General features: G+C 30.4%; 1 protein-coding gene across 1 annotated transcript; it reads left to right on the top strand.

Annotated features, from left to right (window-relative positions):
- The first annotated feature begins 82 nt into the window (after positions 1-82).
- Positions 83-24,743, top strand: LOC124361794 (double-strand break repair protein MRE11-like). The gene is made up of 12 exons (XM_046815770.1): positions 83-363; positions 2,073-2,235; positions 3,063-3,202; positions 5,574-5,764; positions 5,886-6,093; positions 10,097-10,284; positions 14,173-14,236; positions 15,205-15,425; positions 17,466-17,635; positions 19,633-19,762; positions 19,904-20,158; positions 22,546-24,743. The coding sequence occupies exons 1-12, from the start codon at positions 273-275 to the stop codon at positions 22,630-22,632; spliced, it is 1,908 nt and encodes a 635-aa protein (XP_046671726.1). The 5' UTR covers positions 83-272; the 3' UTR covers positions 22,633-24,743.
- Positions 24,744-26,595: the final 1,852 nt, after the last annotated feature.

The following is a 26,595-nucleotide window of genomic DNA, read 5'->3' as shown; positions in this document are numbered from 1 at the left end:
TGCTGTTAAGAAATTCCTAGTGCAGATCGAGGTTTTATGTCCAACTCAGAACCCTGTGTAAAAAAATCCGAAAATATAGGGAAAAAATATTATTCCCGCCATCGCACGTTTGTTTTGTTTTGTGTCTGAACAAAGTTAAGGTTATGTCATACTCACGAGGAGGAAATTCTCAGTATTCAAGGCAAAATAGACGGTTTTACTAAACATAGTTTTTGAGTCTAAGATTAATGTGATATTGAAGTTAGAGCTTGAAATATTTATAACTTCGCGATATGGATTCAGATCACAATCCAGACAATGTGTTCAACATTTTGGTAGCAAGTGACGTTCACTTGGGATATGGTGAAAAAGACCCTATCAGAGGTAATACACATTTCGAATTGGTTTAGGTATTCCCTTATAATTTATTTATTCATTTAACATTGTGAGATTCTATTGTTTGGGTGATTATTTATTATAAGGGGTAGAGTATGATAAGCGGACCCAGTTTATTTTACATTGATTAGTACAATCATCGATAGGCCTACTTAATATTCATTTATCCAATACGCTTATAAATCATATCAACATATCTATAGTCATAATAACAATCATATTTTAAATTAAAATGACTATAGACATAATCTCATAAATAATAAATGAGCTCTAACGATCAAACAAACGATTAGAGCAAATAATAACAAAAACTCATAAATAATAATAAAATGATAACATAAAAACATTTATAACAGGAAATGCGTAATTATTTATTTGTTTTCTCTCCTGGGTAGCAATGATTAACTGCTTTCGAGAAGTTGTTAAAGTATCTTCTCTAAAAACGAAATTCTCTTCTGTACTGTAATTCTCGAAATTCTCTACTGTAATACTCATAGAGATAATCGGCAAGCAGGTCCGCTGATATGCCACTTTTTAAAACTTCGTTTCACTGTCCTCCACGAGTTTTCGACTGTCTGTCATTATCTAAAAGAACATGTGTTTATTATATGAAACACATGTCTTAAAACTGATCTTCATACTATTGAATATTGATTGTTGTTGGTGTCAAGATGCGAGTACTATTAGTTCTTCTGAGATATGAACTATGTGTAAAAAATCATGTGTTTAATTTATCATTAATGTTGCTGTTATAGATATTTTGTTTTGGTGTTGTAGGCTTATGTACCTTATCGATTGTGAATATTCTGTTCTGTATTTTAAAGTAGCTTGCTAAGGTCCAGATGTGAGGAAGTAGGCTATTTATTACAAACCATCTGAATAATGAATGAATAATGATGTCACAAAATGTTTCATGTTTGTAGTATTAAAATTCGTTATATGTGTTAAAATATGTGGACTTCATACACTAAAATTTGATGCAATATATTAAAAAAGCAAATAAACTTTTATAGTAAGTAAGCAAAATAATAAATACAGAGAATTTGAATTCTCTTTTTGAATCAGATGTATTTGTTGTTCTTGGATAGGTTAAATTTAAGCCATTTTCAAAGCCATCAATTGTCGGTAGGGTATAATTTTCAAACTTATCATCAATGAGAGTATTTAGTCAGTGATAATACTGCTTTGATAAAAACCTATTTCCCTCATGTAAAAGTAGACATTTTAATCCAAATTTCATGAATCAAATCAAGAAAATTTAGGTTTTTTTTACCTTTTTTTGATGAATCAGTAATATAATTAACTAACAGTTAGTTCTGAACATTTTGTTAGTTCTTAAAATGTGTTTGTAATTTGTTTCATTTAAAAAAAAAGTTGAAATACAAAAAAATGTCTCTTTATTTGATAATGTATGACTAAATTGTTTTCACTAGATTATTGTGAAGTATAGTAGTATTGAGTCTAAATACAATTTCAGAAGTGTAATATAATTGTTCAGACATGTAATATGTCTCTACAATTAAATAAAACTCATAAAGTCACGATACAATTGTAATCAACAATTTATCGAATAGGAAACTTTAATATGTAAACAATTATAGACTTATCTTTTTGTATTAGTTCAAGTGATAATACAATTATTTTAAAGTTTAAAAAGCATTCTGTTTCCATTATTAATACTATATATGTTTTTTCAGGTGATGATAGCTTCAACACTTTTGAGGAAATACTACAGTTGGCTGATCAGAGAGAAGTCGATTTAATCTTGCTGGGAGGAGACTTATTCCATGACAATAAACCATCCCCTCAGTGCATACATCGATGTATGACATTGTTGAGACGATATTGCTTGGGAGATAGGTTTGTATTCTTCATGTATGAAATTAATCAGATGATGATAAAATTATTTGCTCTTATAAAAAATTTTATTCTATTGGCCCATATTTTAGTATTTTGCTTAGATTTAGGAAAATTAGGAAATACATTTTTTAATAAAAATACTTATAAAACTAATAATCTGAAAAATTATTAAGAAATAAGAATAATAATCTCTGATGATAACACACAATGAAAATAACTCATTCAATAACTAAATTATAATAATTGTAGATACCAATTGATGTGTCATAGCAAGTCTTAACTCTTTAAACATAGTTAAAAAGTACATATTTACAAGAAACCTACATGTTATGCAGTGTACAATAATTTTTACATAAGCAAATAGATAATATTATTCGTATAAATGTTTGTATTTTGAATAAACTTTTATCCTCGTCCAAATATATTTTCAATTTTAGGTTGTGAAGGTAGTACAATTGATTAAGAATGACAATATAATAAAAAATCTGAGTGATGGTAAACATGTTTATTTTATAATTTACATATTTTTATATGAAAGATAATTTTGATATTACAGTAAGACTGTGTTAATCCGCCATTTGATGGTTTGATTGTCCAGTACATGTCAGATATCTATTTTTAGTGTTCGATCGTAGCCAAACAGAATATAAATAGATATTGTTTACTAGGGATGTTTGTTGTTATTAGGATGCTCTGAAAAATACGTTTTAGTGTTGGCTAAAAGTGTATGTAGTATCCAGTATTCAAAAGCCTTATTTAGCCGTCTCTTCCAGGATTGTATACTTTTTATTTATACAATAATTTTATTAATCTGTTCCAACTTTTAGGCCAGTAGCGGTGGAATTTTTAAGTGATCAGGCAGAGAACTTTCAGCACTGTATGAATCCAGTTGTCAATTATGAGGATCCCAATCTGAACATATCAATCCCTGTGTATTCAATCCATGGAAATCATGATGATCCCAGTGGTGAGTACTGTATGACTGACTCTTTGTTATGTAAGACAAGTTTACTGTGAATAAGGTTATAGGTGGCTGTTACAATACTGCTCCGTTTCCTAAAACTATTTAGTTTTAATATGTTATCAAACACAAGAATGAGATACTTTAAAATTTGCACCAGTCCATGTTAATCTGGGATTGAACAATGTTTAATGCAATCTTAATACTGACCATGGTTTTCTTTATACTGGCAGGCTGATTTGTAAGTGGTTTGGTAATGGTTACCACATAAATCTTATAATTTATTTTTTGCTTAGAATGTAAAATTTAATTATATTATAAAAACATCAATGTTTGTCTGTATGTCCTCTATAGAATCGTAAACTATTTGACCGACCATTATGAAAATTTGTATGTATACGTATTTTTCCACGGAGGTTTATATGCTAAGCCCATTGATGTAACTTGCCACCATTCGGCACTGCAAAAGATACAAGTTTTCAAAGCACCTGCACGCTATAAACTGCAATCGTGAGACAGTTATGTATTCAAGTAGCCAAACACTATTTGAAGGCACTAAGTTATGATGCATATTTTTTTTTAAGATACATTTCAGGTTGAACTTAAAGCTTGAGTGTTAGATCACTTTATAATAAAGTACGTGTACAATGGCTATAAATATACACCGATTTTCTTGATAGTGGCAATGAGGCAAACTCTACATCGGCATTAGAAATTTAATTCACTTGAACCAGAAGTGCACATCACGGGCAAAGCTTATGAAAAGCGTGTGAAGCTACGGGAAACAGCTAGTTGTATTATAAAAAAATACATAACATCCAAAAAAATAGCACAAAAGTACAAATTTTGAGTTGCCTTGATTTTTAAAAAGTTTTTGAAGCATAAATAAAAACTAGCTAAATGATGCCTAAAATTATCTCTTAATAAGAACATATAAAAAGTATTTTGACAATGCAAAATAAAAATGAAGTGCTCACAGTGATGGAACGGTACAGTGTTCTTTTTAAATTAAATGTTTCTAGTCCCATGTTAGTACTTTTTTGTTTTGTTTTGATCTACAATGCACGATTAATCCGGTACCAATCAGAAAAGCAACGAGCCAGAAATAAATGAGTGTTACAACTCTATAAAAGGAGGGGTTGACTCAGATCAAATGTGTGATCAAACATCGACAACAGAAAAACAAGACGCTGGCCTCTCTACATCTTTTACGGAATGATCAATATAATTTTTCTTAATTCCTATGTCATCCATGCGCATAACAAGTCATCCAAAGGTAAAGGTTCTCTTACAATAAGATAAATTGCGAAGGAGCTTTGAGCTTCATCGGGCTGGGATGCAATATCGTTTGCAAATGTCCAACCTGAGCAAACTCTTCGATGAACCATTGTGAGAATTCAAGTAGAACCAACAGCTCATCTAATCTCACCAACAGCAATGATGAAAAATATGCAACATCTGTCCTTCAAAATGACGCCAGATAACAACTCACTTCTGCGAGCGTTGTTCTCATGCTATTTGGGTAGATCATTAAGGACAATTGTGCAAGGAGTGCACAATCTAGTGTAAGTTAATAAAACTATGTGCCTATTATTACATTTTAAGGTTTTGTAAGCAATAAAGCTAATTAAAAAAAAAAAAAACAATCGTTTTTAAAAATATGTCTTAAAGTAGTCTTCCAGGCGAAGCCTTTCCGGTAATGTAAGTTTCTGGAGCCTTACCAATCTACAATAAGTATTCTCAGTTCTTATTGAAAGTGAACAGAAAATATAGAAGAATAAACTGAAGTATTGTGTAGGGAAAAATGTATTTGTTGATTGCGAAAGACATGACTGGCAATACGTGAAGTTATTTATACGTAGAGTAATCTTCTGAGGTCATTGTCACTGCTTTCCTTCATCATCGCTACCACCTCTATACCCCCCTCCACTCACGCCCTACTCGGGCACATTGACAGCCTTCCTTATAATATGCAATTATTTGGGACAACATGTTGAACAAGTTTTTAAATACAAAAAAGCAGTTGACTTTTTAATAAAAAGTTCAACATTTCTGTCAGTATTATAACATATTGACAGTTTAAGTTTATTAAAATGTGATTGTACATTACTATATGCGTATATTAGGAAATTTATAATTGTAAATACAAAATTATGTTCTTGACTGAGTACTGAATTAAATTGAGTGGCTGTTTTTAGTCACAATAGACAATTTTATATACTTACTATCGGCAGTTTTGTGGTTAAATTCGCTTCAAAGTATTTATATCAGTCAATTCTGCGGATAATCAATTTACTATATTATTATAACCTCAATCTGGTTCACTTGACGTAATAAATTATAAGATTTTGAATTAAGTCCTGAACTGTTTTTATAGGTTTTGGCCGTATTGCGACATTGGACTTGTTAAGTGCTTCTGGGTTGATAAATTACTTTGGGAAGTGGACAGACCTTACACAGATTCATATTAGTCCATTGTTGCTTCAAAAAGGAACGTCTAGATTAGCCATCTACGGTCTGAGCTACATCAAGGATGAGCGGCTCTCGAGGCTCTACAAGGACAGAAAGGTAGCTCTTTGATTACAGTTTTTGTGACGTACAATAAAGAGCACATTTGAATTTGATCTTACTGTTGCAAATTAATGTCAGCGATGGGAGAAATTCGATTACAGGGGTTTGTTTATTTCAGGTAACAATGCTTCGGCCAAAGGAGTACGTGGAGGACTGGTTTAATATCATGGTTCTTCATCAGAACAGAGTTATGAGAGGTGCTAAAAATTATGTACCGGAGACAGCGATAGACAAGTTTGTAGACCTGGTGATTTGGGGTCACGAACATGAGTGTCGTATAGATCCAGAACTGAACCCTGAACAAGGTTTCTATGTGATACAGCCTGGTGAGTAGTTTGGTCTCTCCATATTCAAAATTTTTTGGCTGCAGTGTTTAATGTTATTTTGTTTGTTTTTAGTAAATTGTCTAGTTCTGTCCGGACGAAATATAATGCAGAATTGTAATAAATATGTTTAAGAAAAAAAGAATATATGATTACTATTTAAGAAACAAAACAATATCTAAAATTTAAACACTTTTCTATCAGATTTTACAAAAGCCGCTTTGCTGAGAGGTAGTATTTAAGGACATTATAACAGTTAGTTAAAAAACATTGAATTTCTTATATTTCTAAGCTTAAAGTATTAATTTATTTTAGTGTCTACAGAAAGCTTTATAGCTCTAACTTCACCTGTTTAAATAAAACATTCATGACCTTCACCCTTTTTAAATTTAAAGTTTTCTACATTGTATTGTTCATGGTAGTGGTAGGGTTTTATAACTTTTAATATTTTAATACAAAAATGCGTTCACTGGTTGGGGTACTATCAGTTTGAAAACATAAACAGAAAATATTAATGTAAATAGAAAAAACATATAAGCAGTTGAAATAAAATTTAAAACCAATGTTGAAGTTAACATTTTATGAATGTATAACAAATAATGTTAATTTTAAACTATTAAATTCAAAAAGTGAATATTAAAGCTTTTAAAATTATTGTTGGATACTTGTAAAATAAACTATCACTTAATAAAACAAAATAGTTTATTGAAACATAACAACAACTGTTCATACTCAAATTGTAATGTTCTTGGTTGACAAATAATTATATCATAATGTCAATAAAACACTATTAACAGACATTTGCCAGTGTTCCAATAACAGAATCAGAATTTTATTGTATTTTAACTAAAAGGTAAATCACAAACTGTATTATCATTTAGAGATAAGTTATTTGCAGCACACCAGTCGCTTAGTAATTTTGAACTAACATATAATCTATAGTTAATGAAATCCTTACTACTACTACTACTACTACTACTACTTTGAGCCCAGTCATCAGCAAAGAGGAAACTCTTGACACCCATGTTTTTTATGTTTATTGGCAAGTCATTAACATAAATGTTAAAAAGTATAGGTGGTCCAAAAATAGAACCTTGTGGTACACCATAGTCTCAACAACCCTTCCTTTTGATTTAAGTCCGTCATTAAAACAAACTGAGTTCTATCTTACAAATATGAATCAATAAGTTTTTACAGAACCAGGTTTAAACCCTTAGTAAGAAAGTTTCATATTCAATACATTATGCTTTAAGAAGCCTTTGACATGTCATATGATCTAAAACTAACCCATAAATCATCTTCCAAATCATTAAAATGTACTCCTTATAAGCCTAAAACCATATTGACTATCCGAAAATATAGAAAGGCCTTCAAAAATGCTGAGATATTTGTTCATGTAGTATAGATTCAAATATTTTTGATATTACTGTTACAATTGATATAGGTCTATAGTTAATCTCCAATTTTTTATCTCCTTATTATACACCTGAACAACTTTAATATTTATTAGCTGCTTTGGAAAAACATTTCCTTTAATTAAACAAACATTAAAAAGATGTGTTAAAACCTCACCAATATATAACTGGCAGAACATTTTATAAGAGAAGTGATACTATAAATATCTAGGACATTTACTATTACACGTACTTTGTTAACTTTCAAAACAAAATTATACTCTAACCCTTTGAAATTGAAAGTTGGTTGCAGGTCTTGGGTTTTTTCAACATTATAATTGAAATCATTATTACTAACAGGTATAGGCCTACTATTACTCACTGTATTGATATGGACAATGAAAATTATTAAATGCATCTGACAATATCATATGCAGCTATTTTGGTTTTACAGTTACTGTTGGCAAGATATTCCATAATTTCTTACTTTTGTTTTCTGCAATCTGAATTAGATTTATCAAAATAGCGTACTTTGGTATTTTTTACTGCTGTTATATAATTTCGTTTTAACAACTTATATCTGTCTATTAACTCATGACTTTTATAAATTTTACTTAAGCTGTAAGCCTTATCACATTGCTCTTTCAATTTTTTTAAATTTCACTGTTATATTATGTATTATCTGACTTTAGACTTTTATTGTTAAAATATTTCATTTCAAAATATCCATTAACAGCTCACATGAAGGGATCAAGGAATATTTTTAAACTTACTTTCATTATATACATATATCTGTCCAGTTAATTCCTTTAAATCTTTTTTAAAACATACCAATGCTGTAATCATCTATTATTCTAAATAAATTATATAATATACGATTACAAGTTTATTACTAGGTTTACATGAACCTACATTAATATTTACCTTAAAAAGGATATCATTATGATCTGAAAATACTGTATGTATCACTTCAAAATTCCACCTAATTCCGTGAATATCAGTAACAACAGTATCTGTACAAGTGCATGACATAGGCCTAGTAATTTCTACAATTATTGTTATATTAAGACCAAAACAATAAAACAGGTTTATTAAATCTCTTTTACAAATCATTCTTATAATGAAATTCACATTAAAATCCCCTCCAGTAACAATAATAAAATTAGGCCTAAATAATAATTTAATTTATACAGACATTCTAAAAAATTGTTTAAAATACAACGGTTCATCATTGTAGGGTCTATACACAGATAAAACAATTACTTTTTCCTTGAAAATTTCAACTGGAGCAGCAACTTAACAAACCATTTCAATAGAAAGTTTTTTGTCTTGTACTGTACAGTACTATCTCAATATATTCAGCACTGTTGCATAACAATATGGCAGCACCTCCGTGTATTCTGTTTGGCCTACCGTAAAAAGAGGCTATTTTGAAACCAGGCAATGAAAGAAGAATACTTCATAAGCCTTACACCAATGTTGAATTTTACAATCAAGTTCGTCAAACTTTTTCGTTGACGTTTTACTCGTCAACATGCCTCATTGGACAATAGTTTATTCAAGTGAATTGTATAATTAATTAAATTTAAAATGGCTTAATATTTAATCAGTAATAAAAATACATGTTAAGAATAAGAATAATAATTTTATTCTGCCAGAAAATATTCCACACACAAATACATTGGCACGTCAATACAATGTTACAACTTTTGTAATACAATGAACATTCTAAAAGTCTTGCTTCGTCCACGCTGTTGAGATGTACTCTTCCACTGAATAGAATTATCTTTTACATAGAAAATAATTTAGTTTAGCTTTAAATTCCATATCACTTAGCATCCTTATATCTAATGGTAACTTATTGTATAGTCTAATTATAGCCATCATCATTGGGCTTTTGTCAGTTTTAGCTAGTCTAGTTTGAGGTGTTACATTATAACATTTGTACTACAAGTCCCATGTCCACACATGAACATACTAATATTCACCAGGTATCCCTAAAGTCCCATCTCTTCTTCTAACTTTGTAGCCATTGGGAATTTTAAGATCTCTTTTGGAGATAATTAAAGTCTTAGTACGAAAAGAATAATTGTAAATAAGTTGGCTCTGTTTAACATAGCATTTACCCGCTAGTTAAACTTTGACGTTTGTTCAAACCATTTTGATAGGGTGGTTGAAAATAGTCTTTATGTGTCTTTGGTTTTGTCCGATCAACATCTTTAATTTGAGATATTATTCAATGGTTCATCCCATTTAAAGTAGTTCATTCACCTCCCATTTCGGGTGAGTCGTGGTAATTTTGGAATCCATTAAAAAATGCCATGTAATGTTACATATTCCAAGAGGAGATTTGAAAGTTCTCAACTACGTGGTTTTGGTGGAGAAACAAATCATCTAAGCTAAAACTTTTAAAAATAAGACAAAATTACTTAGCCTAAATTAATCCCAGGATTAGTATATTTCAAAGGTTTTGAAATACTTGTGTAACTTGTGAATTATTAAGAAAATGTTACACAATATTGCAGTTATAGTGACATTAATTAATTAATTATAATCGTGTTAATTAATGGTTTTAATGGTAGACTCATAGCTCAAGCAATAACTTGTTACAGGCAGTCCAGTTGCCACGTCTCTCTGTGAAGGAGAAGCTGTTGAGAAGTTTGTTACAATTCTAAACATCCACAAAAAAGAGTTCAATGTAGAGAAGATAAAACTGAAAACAGTCCGACCGTTCGTAATGGATTCATTAAATCTTTCCAACTGCACACTGAATCGCACTGATGGATTGCTCAGTGACGAAGTAAGTTTTTAATAAGAAAATTTAAAAAGGAAATTTTGTACAGAATTTTGTTGAATTTTACAAGTTTAAATAAAATATTATTTGAATATTCACATTGATCTTAAAGTAATTCCATTTTGTATATTCTTTAAAAATCACAACACTTATCTAAATTTATTCGCCTATTGGTATACCTACTTTAATGTAACTGATGTTGCTTTAGGTTATAATTAAATGTAACATAAGTGCTATGCTTAATGTTTAATTGTTTCATGTCCATTTAGGTCTTTGAATTGTAATATATATATATATATAATTTTCTGACAAATTGAAACTCAGGGTTAATGTATATAATTTTAAAATAGAAATTTTCCCATTTAGGATTTTAATACATGTTATACGTAATGTTTTTATACTTTTATTTAATAAACATTTTTAATTTTTCAAATATTTAAGTTTTAAAACACTTTTTACATAACACATTATTGCGACAAGTAATTTTTTAATATATCCTCGAATCATTTAAACTTAATTTATACAATATATAAATATGTATATTATATTATGTTATTAACTCCACTTATAGGGGTTATCTATATATATTAATGTAAAGAAAGTAACTAAAACCCTTTTAAAAAATCTTTTTATTTTTATTAAAACTATATATAAATAAAAATAAATATTAAAAAATATATTTATTATATATTTGTATAAAAACCGAAACACGTGTATGTAATAAAAAGATTTTTAAAAGGGTTTTAGTTACTTTCTTTGCATTAATGTATATTATAATGTGTAATAATTCTTTTTTGAATGCGGCTTAATTTTTTAAGTTCCATTATAATTAATTTGATCTTATCTGCATAAAAAACATAATTTATCATTTTTTAAATACAAATATAAATGACATTGTAGCGATTGTTTACTATAAAACATTACTAATAAACTAATAATAGTTGTAAATAAGTTCCTAATGTATTGCCAGTGTTTTATACTTCTTGTTATTGTATAAATTATGTTTAAATGATTTGAGGATATATTAAAAAATTACTTGTCTTGATAATGTGTTATATAAAAGATGTTTTCAAACTCAAAAATTTGCTAAATAACAAATGCTTGCAAAAAACTCCACAGTTTCAAAGAAACTAAGTACAATGTAATATAATGTTTCAGATATGTAGAAATATATTTTGAGTAGGCTTTACTGATTAGTAGTGTACTTGAGTATGTTGTTGTCAACAATTGCCTCAACTTTTCACAATATAGTTTATAGCACTGTAACAACATGTGGTTGTAAATATTGAGACAAATAAATAAAAATAATAAGTATTTTATTGTTACTACAGTTGGTTCACTGCGTCCCCACAAAACTAAGCCAAATGAAACGAAAACTGTCCTTTTCTTAAAAATGAATATCTATTGGAGTAATAAAATAAAAAATAACTTTTTTTATAGGTATTTTAGTTCTTGTATCTCATTCTAAAGCATTGTACACGTGTTATAATATTTAAAAGTAACAAAATATTGAAAAACATGTCACCATGGATCGGCTCTGTGATAGTATGACCTGATACCGTCACGCCACCCTTCTATGATGATGAGCCAGTGGCTTAAATACAACATATGGAGGTGAATGAATTACTAGGGACAATCTATATTGATGGACTTTTAAAAGAATTATTTTATTTGTACCGGATCTTAACAGATCTGGATCATCGAATTCAGATCTAGACATTTTCAAATTGAACGGATAAAATGAGTACTTTGATAATCCTTGGTAATTTTTTTGTAAGATTTTAAATATTTATTATTGGCCAATTTTCTGTATAATTGGTTAACACGTTCATGTCGGTCTAAAGTATTGTAATTTTTTAAATGACAATGCAATTTCATTGTATTTTTTGTTGTTGAGGGCTTGATAGCAGTAACTCTGCCTCTTTAATAAAAACATTTTTCAATTTTATTCAAAAATGAAAAATGCCTTATACATAAATAAAAAAAAAAACCATGTTTTTAAGTGATTAATAATGCCCGTTATCATATTTTCAACGTCTAAAACCTAGCCTGGTAATATTCAGAGCATATTTATAAACCATTGTTGTATGGCTCACATCACTACCGACATGTTGGGTCACGCTGTCACAAATTTTTTAACTATTTTCATAGTATGTCTATCAACATTCAACGTAATTAATTCCAATATATATTATAATATATTCTGTTATTGTATGTATTATTTATTACTTACTAATGTATCATATTAATTGTATTATATTTAGCCATAATGGCTCTATTACTTTAGTGTTTTTCAAGTTGACTTGGTAAATATGATCAAATTTAGATAAATATTTGTAGTCTTTCTTATTTCATAATTTGTAGAAACATTCAATAAAATTGGTGTGATGAATTCAATTGTTAAGTTATTAAATATGAGAAATATTTTAAAAGTGAGAACCTGTTGAACATGAGGTCCGTGCCTCAGACTGTCACATGATATCCATGAACGAGTACTGTTCAATAGTCACTCAAGGTCCGTTCCCCATTATGACGTCTTAATGTTCACATCGCTGCTAATGGTAGTGTGGCCATGCTTTGCCACCATGTTGGTAAATAATTCCACGGATTTGTAAAGTGCATTCTTTTATACGGTTTTTAAACGCAAAAAAGCACATCCTGATGAAATTCACCAGCAGTTTGTCTAAGATTTAATGAATGAATGATTCCTGCCTAAACACCTGCCATTCAAAACTGTCTGCTTTCTAGTATTGTATATGTGCTTCGTGATAACGCTCGACCTCACGTTGTGGCAAGAACAAAGACGTGACTGAACAAGGTTCGTTAGGAATATCACCATTCACCGTAGAGCTATGACGTTCATCTTTTCCCAAAACAAAAGTAATTTCTTGGTGTGAAATAATTGGAAAGCGATTACATTACAAAAGATTGTTGGAAATTGATGTAAACATAAAATTGCAGATGTCAAACGGTCAGTAACAAAAGATTCAACATTTGAGCGATTTTAAATAATCATTCCTTGATCAGTTTACCAGAGGTGAGTGTCCAGAACATGTTCTCTTGTTATTGATAATGAGATAGGAGGAAGTATTTTCTGAATAAAATTATAGAAGCAGAAGTCAACAAAAGGATAACACATTTCCAGACTTTAAGTTAATAAAGCAACTAAAAAAGAAATCTAATCCCACCCCTCCTCCCCTTGCCTTTAACTATAACTTTTTTTGGCTGTGCATCACTGCGGACTTAGCACTTGTTTCATTTCTTATGATTGGAAGCCATCACATTTCTCTGTTTATGTATAAGAATGAGTTTTCTCTGCTAAAATTAAGATACAGTTTAAATATTCAAATCTCTAATTTTATTCATTTTTATCCCAATCCCAGTTTTCAATAGCAAGATTTCTAATTTAGTTACAGTAGAACATCTCATATCTGATTCTCCGAATATCCTAAAAGTTAAAATCCCATTTCCAAGCGATAAAAAGTATATATTTGATGAAAAACACTCACAGTAATAAAACAGTATATACAGTGTCAGTGAAATAATTTTTTTTTAATACAAATTATTTAGCGTACTTTATATAGTAACTGATTGTTGAAATCCCGAAAAGTCCAGACTCATTTCATGTTATTGTCTAATATTGGAAACAATTGATTCTTGATTGATTAGACTCTAGGTCGGATATCTTGAGCAGTCGGATATGCCGAGGTCAGATATGAGGAGTTCTACTGTATATCAGATCCATGTGCAAACATAATCAGATCTGATCCAATGCAATATTTAGGTTAGATTGAAAAATAGGTTCCGATTTCAACATTCCTGTCAGCTCATTTATGACACATGATCCTAATAGGTACATTAATTATGTTGTATTAAAGTGCATTTTCTCCATAGGTTCAACTTTATTTGACAGAGAGAGTGGAAGACTTGGTCAGAAGATCACAAGATCAATTGACTGGTATGAATAATTTATTCTCCCAAACTATTGTCAATATGTATTTGGCTGAATAATGGCTAGATAAGTTGTGTGATTGTTTGGTTATAAATGAAAACCTGTACAAGAGCTTAACATGTACTGGAATTTCAACACTACGTTTGAATGAATGTTGTAGATAAACCAGCAACCGTATAATCTTCCCTCTTACATAATTGTATTTGCTTGCTCTATGCTTTTGTATTATATGGATTAATTTAAAAAAAAAAATTGTATACCACTTCATAATTCACTCTTAACAGTATAAATCATTTGATGAGTGAAGCTGAATAGCATTGAAAGAGTGACTGATTTTCTTTTCTAGCATTATAACATATCCCTCGTGGTGCAAATGAATGAAAGGTAAACCGTAGTAACATTCATAGATTGCTGTAAAGATTGGTCTTAACTTGACCTTTGGGAAAATTTCAACATTTATACATACAAACAGAATAATCTATTAATAAATTAACAAAAAAATTAATCTAGAACCAAATTTTCAATATAATTGACAAGTCAGAAACCCAACCACTCTCATAAAAGAAGAGAAAGCAAAAAACGTTGATCTAGGAGGTCCACGTACAGCAAAAAACGGTTTGCTACTTTGCAATACGAAGATGTCTGTACTAGCAACTGTTGAAAACGCATCTATCGTGACCTAGGTAATAATCATCCTTTAAGTACCGTAGATAATATAAACTGTTATATAGATATGGATAGATTTTCAGATTATGGAGTTCTCGGATTCTAGGAGATGTGATTGGTAAAAATGCATAAATCTCTTGAAAATTCTATTATGAGGTTGATTACAATACGCAGATGTCTATGTAATCTTCCAAAAATATAATACCACAATTATTCTTAAATTTAACCTCTCAACTTTTATTGGGACTTTTCGAATTGAATGGACCAAAACATACATGTGATAGATCTAAAAATAATATTTTTTATAGGGCACAGAAAACAGCCCACACTGCCTCTGATACGACTGAGGGTAACGTATAGTGAGGAAATGGAATACTTCAACCCCATCAGGTTCGGCCAACAGTTCTCAGACAAGGTTGCCAACCCCATGGACATGATCTTACTGAAGCGTGAAAGAAAAGAGAAGAAGGTCAAATCAGAAGATCTGCTCGACAAGGACGCAATAAGAAATACTATTGATAATGATGAGGTCAGTCCAATGTTTGTTCTTTCTTTGCTTACCAGATAGTTGTTAGTAGTTTGAGAAAGGTAAAATATATAGTGAACCATCATAAATATTAGTTGAGACTTAAACTTACAATCTTTGGTACGATTGAAATTACCACAAGATTTAGATACCAGTTAGTACCAAAATTCAGAGAGCCACCTAACATAAACACAAGGTAATTTCTGTGTTCAACCCCTTCTACCTTTATAGGCTTTTTTTTTTTTTTTTTTTTTTTTTTTTTTTTTTTTTTTTTTTTTTTTCTTCCTTGGGGCGGCCTACTGCCATGCACTTAAGCCTCAAGGGCCTTTTGCGCACCCCGAAAACACCATGAGGACTACCAGTCTACAACTTCAGCAGTTCAACAAACCGCCGAAAACAACCTATCAAGTCCTCCTGGGAAAAACTCGCCACCCCTGTTCAAGCTACCAAAGATATCATACCGCTCTCTTGCTATTGCTGGGCAATCAAAGAGCAGGTGCTCAGCAGTCTCCTCCTGCTCATTACACCTTCCACAGAGCGGATCCTCCTGAAGGATACCAACTCTGTGTAGATGCTTCTTCAGGTGACCATGCCCCGTAATGAGACCAATGACCTTGGAAGACATTGATCTGTTTAATGAGAGAAGGTCCGAGGCCACCTTGGAGGAAGGTGACTGTAATACCATTCTACTCACTCTCAAACCCGGATGCAACCTCCACCTTCTCCCATGCTCCGCGCGAATCCATTTCGATACAACCCTAGAGGATTCACACCTTGGAACACCGCAGAATGGTTGAGGGCCCGTCATAATTGTTGCTGAGCCCTGGTTGGCCAGGGCATCAGCTCTTTCGTTCCCAGAAATCTCCCTCATGACCAGGAACCCAACAAACGGTTACATTGTTGATTCTGGCAAGGGAGGAAACGGTCTGATAGCAATCCCAAACCAGTTTGGATTTGATTGCACAAGAATCCAGCGCCATCAGCGCTGCCTGACTGTCCGTGAAAATGTTAATCGTCTTGCCCCTATATCGCAGACGAAGATTCTCACGAGCACATTCCATAATGGCTGCGACTTAGAACTGGTAGCATGAACTGTATAGACTGTGCAGATATAGTACTCTATGTTAATACACAGTATATAGTGTGTAAAATACTCAGTGAAGGTGCAACTTCTTTGTTTCTGCAAATTTGCTATAGTGGACACTTCAAATTTTAACTCTATGTGGTTGACAAAATGCCCAGTGGGCAAAAATATCTCATTTTTGTTTTTTTATGCATAAGAAGAATAGAATATCCTTGTAATATGGTAAAGACGAGCCTACTCTACCTATCATATAAAAACTGTCTGATAAAACCTGATTTTGCCCTGTTTAATTATAATGCCATAATTCAACAATATAATGTGTTACCTAGACTGCTTTACAAGCAACTCTATCACTGTAGTAATTATTAGTTTTGGCTGCAGTAACTTATTTTTAGGGATTTTTCATTTTATCTTGTAACAAACATTGCCTTGGATAACCTCTGGCTATCTATTTAATTGAGAATTGTCTGTAATCACAAAAATTGGAACTAAAGGTAGATTTCTCATTTTGTAATAATATTCATAGATAATTTTGTGTAACCAAAAACCCAAGGATGTAGCTTTTGCTTAAATGTTATTTTTAATAATGAAGGATTTTGGTAACAACATTGTAATAGACATTAATTGTCTTAGTTTAAGGTGAAATACATGCAAAAAATGCAGTTTTAAATCTGGAATCCAACCTCTAAGGGGAATAAGTTGTGTAAATAGATAAGATTACAATGAAAATACACAAATTATACCAAAGCACTACAATCTCAGAATAAAACATAAAAGAGTTTTTGCCGAATGCTCAATCACGATCATCTGGAACGTTATTGTAACTGAAATAACAAATTTCAACTCACGTAAGGGGGAAAAAATATAACCTGTATGTTTTGTTGTTGTTGCTTGGATCTACAAAAAGTGATGGATGGACTACTCTATGTGACTATACCACATTGGACAATTTGATACAGGAGGCGGTAGGGGATGAGTGGGGGAGCCGAGCTGAGACTGTGGTGGAGAGATACTTCTCCGAAGGTGGGGACGCCAAGCAACTGAGGGTGTTGTCTGTACGAGGGTTAGCAGAGGCAGTCAAGAGGTTCATCGACAAGGGTGACAATGATGCCATCTCTGATATAACAAAGTATGTATTGCTGTTCCAACTAGATTTTTTGCCTTTAGAAAAGTTTTCTATAAAATTAAAAAATATCTTAATAGAGAAAGAATATTATTCAGAAAAAGATTTTCTAATTGATGCAACCTTGAATAAATTACTCTCCAACCACTTCAAAATTTTTTAATTTATATGTATATGTATATATATACAGAGTGAGTTTTATGTCCTGGCACACCTGGATATAATTTAAACGGCCCGAGATATCTATGTAAAACCTTGACCCTACCTATTATAACATATTTTTTTTAATTTTTCAAGTTGTTGAAAATTTTGCCCCCCTTTTCTAAAGGGGGGTAAAGGGGGGCAACTATGCATTTTCAAATACAAATCCTTATCATGTGACCCCTCATTTTAAAGGGAATAAAAAACAAAATCCAATAATGCAAACTAGAGGTCTCAACGTTTATTTTAACAGATTTTATGACAAAATTTACAATAATAAAATCAGTAACTGTCTTGTCCTGTTTATCGTAACATGAGTCAACACTAACGCAAATTCTAAAAACAGTTACCTGTTTTAATGTAGCAGGTGTTCAAACTGTTCACCTTCGGCTGTTTGACAGTGTGCTAGACGTGTGTAAAAACTTGAGACAGCATTCAAGAAATGATCTCTAGGAATTGTTTGAAATAAGTTCAAAATTCTTTGCGTTAAGTCATGGACGTCAATTGGCTTTGTTTTGTAAACCAGATATTTCATGTAGCCCCAAAAAAAGTAATCAAGTGGGTTAAGGTCAGGAGACCTTGCTGGCCATTCCACAGCGCCCCTTTCGGTCTATCCACCTTCTTGGGAAGACATTATTTAGCAAAACACTATTTAAAGGCGCTACGTTATGATGTATATTTGTCTTTAAGATAAATTTCTGTTTAAACTTTAAGCTTAAGTGTTAGACCACTTTATATGAAGTACATGTACGGGTACAATGGCTATAAACATAAACAGATTTTATTTATCGTGGCAACAAAGCAAACTCTATATCGGTGTTGGAAAACATAAACAACTCGAAGTGCACATACATGGGAAAATCTTACAAAAAGCACGCGAAGCCGCGGGAAAGATCTAGTATGAAATAAAAATGTTTTTCTTGATTCTAAAAGATGGTGAAGATAAGGGAATTGTACATATGTGGACTGTGCATATTAGATAAAGGGTTTCTTCAACTATGCCTTCTACTATTATAGTAGTTAAAAATACTCCTGATAAATGTTAAAATATACTAAAATGCAATTATTGATTAAAAATATTATATATAGTAGTAATGTGGCTAAATAAGTGAAAAAACTTGGCACCAGTATATAACACTCCTGTTTGTGTCCGGTCCTGAATGTGTTAAAATACACATGTAGACAATTCAATATCCCTGCTAACAACTGATCTTTCATAAAATATAAATAGCTGTTTTATTTCATTTAAGTAGAGTTAATTTATCAACTAATACAAGACATGATATAAAAATATAAGCATCACATCAAATTAATATACACTCATTTAAGAATTATTACAGTTGCTATTCTTGCTTACAGGTCCGTCTAATGTTGCATAAACCAATAAAATTAATGTAATAAATTTGAACTCACAGTTAGCAACATCAGAAATTATTGTTGCACAAGGTAATTCTTATATTTGAGAATAAAATTATTTGAAGTATTCTAAACAACTCTTTGTCTTTGCCTTGAATGATAATAATCTCTGTGTAGTATACTGCAAAGATTATTGATAACTCCTTGTGGGAACTAGATTTTTGTAAGAGTTCCAGTCTTCTGTAATCACTAAAAATAAAACATAATATAAGTCATAAGTGATACGTTCAATGCAGTGTGATACATTTAGCATACAATTTTATTGGTTTATTGCCAAATTCGATAAACCATAAAATTTGGCTAGTTTGTTATAATATGGATTATAAGTACTGGTTAAAACATATTAAAATACTGTATTTTTACTCATTGTTAAATAATTTTTACAGCTATCAAATTAAGAAAACGATAAAGTACATTCAAGACAAAAAGATTGTGGCGGATGAAGACACAGTGACAGAAGAAATTGAAAACTTCAGACTATATCGTCTGAACAGATCTGAGGAAGAAACAAGAGATGTAAGTCTAAGATGAAAAACTAATACCTTGTTTACGTTATATTGAGAATCAGTATTTGAGTAAATTAATTATACATTAATTTTAAACAATTATTTTAAAAATAAAATGCTTTAACAGAAACTTTTACCTTTGTTATTCCAGGCAGAAACAGTGCTTGACAACAGAAATAGGAACGCTACCAATGGTAATGCTGAGGCAACAATTGTGTCAGATTCGGATTCGGATGGTCCTGGTACGAACGGTAACGTCCCAAAAACAACATTGCCGTCCACTAGCCGAGGAGGGCGGGGAGCTGCGCGAGGTCGTGGTCGAGGCAGTAGAGGGAGCGGCAACTCTCCTGCGCGGGGGCGTGGTAGTCGAGGTGGCAGGGGGGCAAGAGGAGCTAACAGTTCCGGGGTGAGTTAACTGTTGTTAAATAATTATTAATTTATTATAAATCGGCTGCAAAATTAAGGTTTTTGTGTGGACTGCGTGATTGATGTTGTAATTGATTATTACATTTTGTAGAAGGTGTTGAAGTGCAGAACTAGCACGTTTTGTAAGTCTTACAATTATTCGAGTTATAAATTATTCAGAGGTCAAATTTCTGGTTCAAAAATATTATTCAAAACAAATCATAATAATTAACCATAGAATCTCTATCTTTTTGTTTTATAAAGTAGCAACTGATGATGGTTTAATTTGAATTTCGTTTTTATTATTATTGTCTACTACTTTATTGTTCATTACATTAAATTTTTTGTCCAAAGTTCTGGTGTTAAATATCTGAATTCTAACACCAGAGTTTACAGCAAATTCTTTGTTCTAAACTACAATTTTGGTTATTTAAAATGTTTTCAGGCTTTTATTTCGACATTAATTATGAAGTAAAAATGATTTGTTTAACAAACAATACAGAACAAAAACAGTTTTCTTTTTAGTTTTACAACGTTGAAGTTTAAGTAAATTCAGTAATTATTTCAGATCTTCTAGTGTTTACATGAATATTCACATTTTACTACTTAACTAAAAAGTTTTTTCATATTTTGTTGTCAATCAATTTGATTATGTAATGTAGATAATGTACATTTTGGACGGCCAAAAATGTAAATTCAACATGGTTGAATTTGAGTTTTAAGGTACTTTAATCAGGCAGTAAAAAAGTCACAGTTTTTTTGGTGTTTTGTAAAAACTGCTCATAATTTCACTGGAGTAATAGCTTTTTGATAATTATTGCCATTGTTTTCTTTAACATTTGAATTGGTATGGATTTAAAGAGAGAGCCATTTAAAATCACTATATTCAGTCACAGCTAGTTTATAAAAATGTATCTGAACTTGGAGCATCTTAAATTCATAATTATTTGATGGCACAATTCAAAGTCGAGAATCACAATATAAATAAATTGGAACGCAATGATTTGTGACATTTTTACAAACTGTCTTAATATTGGTGACGAAACTATTAATATAATTACAGTTTATGTAATGTTATAATTGTTGGTGTGGATCAAATTTAAATATTGGTCCAAGTTGGTAGTGTCATTTCATGTATACAAATTTTTTAAATGATACGGATAGTGTCCCACTTTTTCAGATGCCCTTTGTTGTACATAACATTTGGGTCAATGTAGAAAGAGATATTAGCCCCAATTTATCTGTCCATTTGATGTTAATTGGATTGAAAATTAATTATGAATTTTTAAATCTCCATCATTATGATTCTAAATGTTGTACAAGTACTGATTTAATCTGCTAATAGTAAAGGTTTTATTTTTCAAACAAATTAAAGTTTATGGAACAAAATATACCTTATTGAATTATATACCCCATTTTGATTATTAAAATCGTTCAGATTTTAGTGCCTAGTTAAATTATATTTTATTTGTCAATTTATTAAATTTCCTGTCCCTGTAGGTGTAATGTAGTGGACATTACATTATGTATTTATCACTCATCTGTAGTTCTGTGATTCAGTTAATATACCTTCTTTTAGTTGTTAAAAATATTCCTGTTCACTGCCTTGTCAACAGGCTATTGTTCCTAGGCTTCGTAGTCTTGTATGTACCGTTTCACGCTAATATGATAAAAATCCAATGTCCATTATGTAAAATATAATAATTACTTGTATTAACTAGTATTATTTAGTATTTTAAAGAATTTTTATTTTTTTAAATTTGTTATAAATTTATTCTGATAGTGCATGTGGTGGATAATTCCGCCCGCAGTAACAAGGCTAGGCTAACACAACAGTTTCCCTTGCCAAGATTCCTTTAAACATTCACCCTTTCAGATATTATTTCCTAATAATATTGTTGAATATGTCCTAATCATTGTTGAATATAATTACATTATTTTAAATATGAATTTATTTTTATTCTAATAAAAAAGTCTTTTAACATTATTGGTACTAACGATATCGATGATGATACGTTTATTATTCCGTTTAGTGAATAGCTTAGGTGTACTATATTATCAGGATAAATAAATACGACACGGTAATCTCCCCATTAAAAAAATAAGCGAAACTGAGAAGCAGGTGAAAATCCAAGTTAGCTGATTTGTTAGCAGCTGAAACTGAAGTTGGAAACAGTGAACAACTGCTATGCTTTCAGAATAATTTTTAGAAGCGAAAGTCAGTTTGATATTCGTAGAAGTCTAAATAAAACATGTTTAGTAGCAATAAAATTCAGTATAGTCTAAACTGTAAACACTTTCGAAAAAGAATACTATTTTTTTTAAACTATGAATGATTCCTAAAAATATATTTATCAATGAGTTTTATGTATTATTTTATTTTTCTAGAACATTAAAGAAGCCCTAGCTGTCCAAAGAACGTCTTCAAGAGCAAAGCCAAGCAAAGTGATGTACATCTCGGATGAAAGTGATTGAAACACCCATTGTGCTACGACCTTGAGATCGCCTTTTCCATAGTGTCTTCTTACAATAATACTTTTTCCCACAAGAATGTATTGATCTTTACAGTTTGAGTATTTAATTATTATTCAATATAGCTATTTCATAGTGAAAAGTACAAAACCTAGTATTATTTTCAAGCTATAAATTATTGAAAATCTGTCAGCACCTGTTTGATTTTTTATGGCACTTTCAATAGTATTTGTAAACCTCTGTAAAAGGAACTTACTGTAAGGGTCTATGAGATCGCTCAAAGCTGGACTGTATAGTCCTTACCTGTGCTTTAAACAGGCCTACCAAGTCAATAGCCAGTAACGGATGTCAATGCTAAAGCTGTAAGATTTTGCAGCTATGACATTTATCTATAACAAAAAAACCATTGAATACATTTAAAGCTAAACCTAATGTGATTTTAGTAATGAATATTTGTTACTTTTTAAAATGAAGGTGAAAATGAACCTTTATCTCCTATTTTTATTCATTGCTTCAGTATTTTTTCACACGGATACATTAAAATGACAGACAATATTTCTTCATCGCACAAATTCCCTCGAAAATATCCTACAATGCTACCTACAATAAAAAATACATCACGTATTATTTTTATTTCTGTTTAACTGGAAAACTAAAATCTTAAAAATATTTCTAAAGTTTATATTCTTGAACTATTGTTGAATTACTCCAATGAGTTAGCGTATGATAGCTAGTAAAAATGATGACTGCAGTTAATCTACACCAGGTGGATATTTTTTCCCTAGACTTGTACATGTTGATGCATATGGTACCGGGATCTGCTGAAACCTAACAATGCTTACAAGTTACAGTATCTATTGACACTTAAAAACATTGATGAGGTATTTTCAGTGCAATCCCATAAACAAAAATTATGCTAATAACTAAAAATGTTGATCTTTACGTCCAGGATTAAAATTTGTATTATTAATATAAATTTTATATTCAAACAGCTCATACACCATAGTTATGGGGAAAACGACATTGAAAAATAAATAATATTATACTAAAATTGCTTTATTTGATATCAATTTAAAATATTTTAGTAAAACAGATTTTGTTTTCTCAGAAATTGTAATTTTTATTGCCTATGAAAAATAGAAACTTTACTATTGCAAAAAAATTACATTTTTCAATAGTAACTAATTTACTATATGACATTTTTTAAATATTAGGACAATTCTGTTGGTTTTAAAAAAATACTTTTTTATTTACTCTTGCAATATTTTGCTTTTCAAAAAGTTTTATAACATAATTTTAAAGAAAATTCCTCTTTTATATGTGCTAAACTAATTTATTTTTTGACATTACTCATTATATTGACCTAGTTATTGAGTTACATAATAAATATAATTAGTCTCTCATAAAATAAATTATGGTTGAAATTATAATATAATACCACTCACCGTACATATAACTACTTTATATTACTTATTTATTATTTTACTTGCCATAATAGTACTCTAAACTTTCTGAGAAATACTGTATTTACCAATGTACAGCTAGAGCAAACCTTGTAGGTGTTGTGATTAAAAGAAGCTTGTAAAGTGCTGAAAATGGGATCACCATTTTGAAACATTGTACAGATCTAGGGTTGTCAATATTAATAATAACTATGTTGATGTTTTTTTAGTTCCTTCTTGCATTGAATCTATATCCACTTACTAACTTTGGTCTTCCTAAGGCTGTAGTTTTGTTACATGACTTTTCCTATTTATTATGTTTCAAGACATCATCTGAAAGTATAGCTGTACTAGCATAGCTACTTTAGAACTAGAATAGCTTCAATTGAAATAATTGAACACATTTTAATACTAGTCCTTGTAGATTTTCTGTTACAGTATGCGGCTATAGGAGACATAAATAGCGATTTAGTTCTGATTATTTACATTTTAAATGTATTATATTCTGTGATATAGATGAATCTGATATATCAACTGTGTTGTTAAAACATGTTTTACTCAAATACCTATAAATCATTGAGTATATGTTTGTTTAAAATGTTGTAATATTTGAATAAGAATACAATATAAATGGCAAATGCTGTGTAATTAAATAAAAAAAGTCCAGTTGCATTTAAACTTGTTTCAAACCCAAAATAGATCTAGCGAATATATTTTTTTTTCTTTTTAAGAATTGTTAAATCACAATTTCAAATTTTGTCCAATGTTGATTTTATGTTTTGTCTTCATCCAAGTAAACATTATATAGATTGCCTTGTAAAAATCTCCAAATTTCAAATACTGTAATATCCCATTTTCTTGCCAATGTCAAAATTTGAAGATAAAATTTATTTAATATTTGCGATCTTTGGAATGATAGTAAAAACAGCATCTACAACTTATTGTTTGAGGAGAAAATGAACATTTGAGCTTCTATAGTTGAATGGGAATTATAGTTTTGTTGTGGCAGTCGTAAAATTTGTTTGAGTAGCTAAGTTGCCAATTTGTCATTAATTTAGTTTCCTTACCTAACCCAACTTGCATTAACAATTAATCTTGTAATGAACGCTTAAGTTTAGAATTCACCTACTCTGGATAAGTATACACCAATTCTGTAGTCTAGATTAAAGCAAAGCTTTAAATATGAATTATATGATACCAAATGTAATTTAATGACATGAACTTCGAGTTATATTGTGTAAAGTGTAATTCTGTTCCTATTCCAGTCAATTTGATTTTGGTCCACTTAATAGTTTATGCATTTAGTAAGTAGTGTTTTCAATATCAATTATTGACTAGTAATGTTTTGTGGTCAATTAGTCTCTTTATAAATTGTGAAGGCTATACCAACTATAGTTTTTTTTGTGTTAATAGTTTACTTGTAAGTAATACCCTGTTAGTTTAATAAGAGTGGAACCAATTTTTTAAGACGAGGTTTCATTTTATGTATATATTTTATGTGTTATTTATCCAAGGAATAATGAATGTATGTTAACTACTATTATTTAAAGGCATTCACAAAGAAGAAGATATTAATATAAAAGAAGTTTTATTCTATAGGAAGAACTACATTTTTAGGTTACAAAAATCACTACATTGTGGTTCCTAATGTTGTCACAAAATGATGTTTGAATTTGAATTAAGTTTCTAGCTTTAGTTTTATTATTTTAAATAAAGTAAACAGTTAATATAATGCATAATCTGTTTTTTAAATTAATAAAATAATTTTGTTGCAACTTAAACCAAAGTGACTATTTTTCTTTATGTAAATTTATTTTGTATATACAGGGTGATTCATGAAGTTCTCCCCCCACTTCTACAGCACATTGTACTAGTAAAAATAATGAAAAAATGTTATATAAACATAGGTCCGAAAACGCTTTGTTAGCGAGTTACAGCTAGCGAAAGATTTCGCCTGAATTCCTGGGTAAAGAGTAAAATAAAGCCATACTGAACTTTTGGAAAGGTTAATTAAGTGAGAAATATCGTGGATTCTTATGTATTTTTACCTGATAAAGCTAATAAAATAGGTTTCAGAACTGTACCTGTAGTAGTTTTTGAGGGATTCAGGGTTAAATGCAAAAAATTGGGGCACGAAACAATGTTTTTTTAAGTTTGATGTACAATAACTTTGTTAAATTGGTAATAAGTACATAAAATCAACAAACATTAATTGTAGCGAATTTAATTCTGAGAAAATTGATATAATCAAAGTCTAAAATAAAACAGAAATAAGTACCAAAAAATCGATTTTATTTCAGTATAATACATTACTAGTTTTAAGCAAAATTAATCAGGTTGGGCCAACCGTACGCAACCTTTTTATAATAGATGTTCGAAAATGAGGCCATCATTATCAATACATTTTGGCAGCACGTTTGTGTATTGCTTTTGTTGCGTTTCTTAATTTTTCAGGACTTCCCTGTATCTGCACAGCCGAATCTATAATACGGGCAATTAATTCATCACGAGAATTCACTTTTTT

This window comes from Homalodisca vitripennis, chromosome 5, assembly GCF_021130785.1.
Source record: "Homalodisca vitripennis isolate AUS2020 chromosome 5, UT_GWSS_2.1, whole genome shotgun sequence".
In the NCBI taxonomy this organism is placed as follows: domain Eukaryota; kingdom Metazoa; phylum Arthropoda; class Insecta; order Hemiptera; family Cicadellidae; genus Homalodisca; species Homalodisca vitripennis.
This window is presented reverse-complemented; position numbering and strand designations above follow the sequence as displayed.